Below are 3,919 nucleotides of genomic sequence, written 5' to 3'. Positions count from 1 at the left end.
AAATAAATAAAAATAAAATAAAATAAAATAAAAAGATCATTACGATCACTTTAACAGAAATTGAAATACAGGAAATAAAGGCTGTTGGGCAGGGTCTTCAGTTTCTAGACATTTCCCTTATGATACCCTCTTTCTAGGACTTCACTCTCTGGTTTTCAGTGCCACTTTGTTTCTAGTCATCGCCACCACCTTTCTTCCTTTTTAGCTATTCTTTTTCTATGAAAGTTTCTTCCAAATAATACATACTTACGGAGTAGTGACTATATGCAGGAAAGTAGGCAAGTGGCCGAATATTCAGTGAAAAATCAATAGTCAAAGTTCTTTCTACCATTAATTTTATAGTCAGACCTTTTGAATTAAGTTCTACTAGATATACCATTTATGTACTTCATTTTCCTTCTGCTGTCGTCCGCTAAAGTTAGTTCATATGTATAATTTTAATTTGTTGATGTTACGTTACAAACATTTTTAGGTAAGTGCAGGAGGTCCCTGGCAGTTTCAGTTAATTAGGAATAACTCTTAAGGTCTAGGACGTTTAATAATCTGTATTTATGCCAAGGTAGGAATGAAATACTGTGAAACTAGTGTTAGGGTTAGTAAGTGAGCTGGCTGATCATCTATTATCTATTCACTTATGTTATAAAGTTATTATTTTAGCATATCCTGCACGTAATAGATGTGTAACAAAGTCTTCATTTTTTCATAATTCTGGTTTTAAATTCTGTTTGAAAATGAGAGAGAACTTCATGTTTTGTAAATAAGATCATTTTGAAGAATCAAGTTTATAAGCCATCATTTTATTCAAAGTATATAAATAAAGATGGAACGCATACAAAACAAATCGTTTGTAAATTCAAGAACACTTTTTGCTTTTCCTTTCATGTTGCTATCCCTTATCTATCCTGTATTGGTGAAATAAACTGATTTGAAATTTACTTTCACTTTTTTCTTTCTCACTTGCTCTTTTTGTTTTAAGTCGGAAAGTAAACTAGAATATTCCAGGGACAAGCTTTTAAAAATTTTAACGGATACAATATAAAATTAAAAACAAAAAAGATCACAAACACAGAATTTATATTTCATGCATCTTTTGAAAAATAAGTCAAGCAGTTCTTGGTAACATTATCTCTTTTAATCACATGCTAAAACAGATTAGGCAGAATTTGGTACCTTGCCACTGCAGCTACAACAATTCTGGCTGCTAGTTCCTTGTAATATTCCGTTCGAACTATGTTACACCCGTAGTGACGCCGGGCAACATGTTGTGCCTTGGCATATAAAGAACTGATATCTGTAGAAGTCACTGACACTATGCCAAGGTTTCTTATATTTCTGAATGCAGAATCTAGATAGTTCACTGATGTTCCAAAAGGGTCTAAATGTCTAAAAACAGAAAGAATACAGACATGGAAATTCATATTAGTAAACAAGATAATACGATTTTCTATCATTACTTCTAATGATAAAATTCCATGGATTCAAAAGTACGTTGTAAACATATTTTACATAGATAATTCTGTATTTGAAGCAATAAAATGATAGTATGATATTTAAGACATATAAAAATAAATCAGGCTCAGAGGAAAAGTGTCATGCCCAGGCATTTTATTTCAAATGCTAGAAAAATTTCCTTATTTCATACTATAGGCTTATGTCAAAAAACTATATTTATTAATTTACATAAGTGAACAAGAAACTGCCTTAAGTTTTAACTATCTCTACACCTGAAAATGTCAGATCTGTTTAGAAAGTGACACAGCAGGCTGGAAGTGGTAGCTCACGCCTTAAATCCCAGTGCTTTTGGGACGGTGATGTGGGCGGATTGCTTGAGGTCAGGTGTTGAAGACCAGCTGAGGCAACACCATGATACCTTATCTATACAAAAAATAAAAAAGTTAGCTGGGCATGGTGCCTTTTACCTATAGTCCCAGCTACTCGGGAAACTGAGGCAGGAGGACTCAAGCCTAGGAGTTCGAGACTACAGTAAGCTATGAACGTACTACTGCGCTCCAGCCTGGGTAACAGAATGAAACCCTGCCTCAAAAACAGAAAACAAAACAAATAACAAAAAAAGTGACATAAAAATCCTTTCCACTTACATGAAATCAAAAGATCTCAGATGCATGAGCACGTTGGCATCCATCTTGGTCACCTTAACGTTACCCAGGTTTTCCTCTCCTTCTTTGAGAATATCATCATTCTTTTCCTTTTCTTTACTGTCCACCACCACTTTTAACTTGTTTAAATGGCAGTTTTCCTGAATCAATGTCACTGAGTTTTCATTCAAGTCATTGATTGTAACTTTGACTGCATTTCCAAGATGTTTTGCCCACTGTAATCCCATTATCCCTAGGAAAAATGAGGAAGAAAATACATTTTTAAATCATAACAATGAAAATACCATAATACAAAAAATATTATATGAACAGAAAGTTTTCATAATTTTAATATTTTTATCAATCTTACTTTCTCACTACAAAGCTTCCGAAAAAATGTGTCTAACAGATTTTCATTAATACTTCTTAAAAACTATTTTTATGGTCTTTGTTCAAATAAAATACGTATTTTTTTTTGTGGCATAGTAGTTTTTTTATTCTGTGGGATAGTAGGTAGTTGTTATTTTCTTTGTTAGTTTTCTTACATTCTTATAATAAAATTCTTCAAACCAAATCTTACTGGATTTAAATCATTAAAGACATTAATTACAAAATGGGAGATGGTGACATAAACCCAGCGAATATGGATTAGATAACTCCTTTATGTACTGAACGTACTACCATCATTTCCATGCAAGTGTCTCATAGACGGGAAAAATCATTATCTACTGTGTGTTATGGACATCACATCTACATTTTCCTTATTTTCACCACAAGATAAATTCTAATATCCTCATTTTAAGGATGGGAGTATTTTTCCTTAGACGTTAGCTTTAATCATTTCAGATTAAAAAATGAAAAAGAGGGTATCCGTAGGAAAACACTGGGGCCTTATCAAACAATTGAAACAGAATTTTTGTATGGATTCTGATTTGAAATTTTATTTTATTTTTACTTTTTTTATTGTTTGCAATTCAATGAGGGCACAAAGAATTAGGTTACACTGATTGCATCTGTTAGGTAAAGTCCCTCTTATAATTGGGTCCTGCCTCCAAGAGGTGTTGATTTGAAATTTTAAAAATATTATGAGATAAATGGCCATATCTAAATAATTGACATTAAAGAATTTTTAATTTTTTAAGGTGTGCTAACGTTAATGTGGCTTTATCTTCTTTAAGTCCTTACCTTTTAGAGATCCAGCTGAAATATTCACAGATGAAATGGTATATAGGTGTATGTGATTTGTTTCAAATTACTAGGTATGGGTAGATTAGGGTATGAGGTACAGAGATATAGACAAAAGGACACTGAATGTAAAGCTGCTTATTTTTCAAGTGAGAGACGGGTACATTGGGATTCATTTATCATGCTCTTTCAGCATATATTTGAAATTTTCACAATAAAAAATATTTCACCTTCAATTTTTTATATCAGAACATTTGGTTAACTACAATATCCACATATATTTTCTAAGAAAAAAATACCATAAAAATCTAATAAATATAATGGGGTTCTACAAAAGCCTCCTAACTTACCAGTGGCTCCAAAGGCATCTAGACATTCCAGAGGTTTTCTTTCCTCAGCCAAAGCAGCCAGTGTGCAGAATATTAGCTGCCTAGAAGGAAGTAACAGTCTGAGATGATTTTACTTTACCATCGCTTCTTCACTGCAGATTTTATTTCATTTAACAATAGTGAGAATTGAGGTTCCTTGTTACTATATGAACTATTTTGAAAAGAGATATAATAACATATTCCCAATATAATACTGTAAGAACTACAAATATGTAAAGTTAAACTATAAATCTATTTTTTTTTTTTTTT

The 3,919-nt window shown here is 32.1% G+C and overlaps 1 protein-coding gene across 1 annotated transcript in view; it reads right to left on the bottom strand.

Moving 5' to 3' along the window:
- TRMT1L (tRNA methyltransferase 1 like) overlaps positions 1 to 3,919 on the bottom strand; it is a 40,835-nt gene that overhangs the window by 19,733 nt on the left and 17,183 nt on the right. The window contains exons 6-8 of the mRNA XM_023510805.1: positions 3,632 to 3,736; positions 2,100 to 2,349; positions 1,171 to 1,383 (exon numbers count right to left, since the gene is read on the bottom strand). Of these exons, the coding sequence (XP_023366573.1) occupies positions 1,171 to 1,383; positions 2,100 to 2,349; positions 3,632 to 3,736 (568 nt within the window). The remainder of the gene's footprint in view (positions 1 to 1,170; positions 1,384 to 2,099; positions 2,350 to 3,631; positions 3,737 to 3,919) is intronic.

This window comes from Otolemur garnettii, unplaced genomic scaffold (genome assembly GCF_000181295.1).
Source record: "Otolemur garnettii isolate 467f Iridium unplaced genomic scaffold, OtoGar3 scaffold00016, whole genome shotgun sequence".
Classification (NCBI taxonomy): domain Eukaryota; kingdom Metazoa; phylum Chordata; class Mammalia; order Primates; family Galagidae; genus Otolemur; species Otolemur garnettii.
The sequence above is the reverse complement of the archived record's forward strand: the minus strand, read 5'-3'. Positions and strand labels throughout refer to the sequence as shown.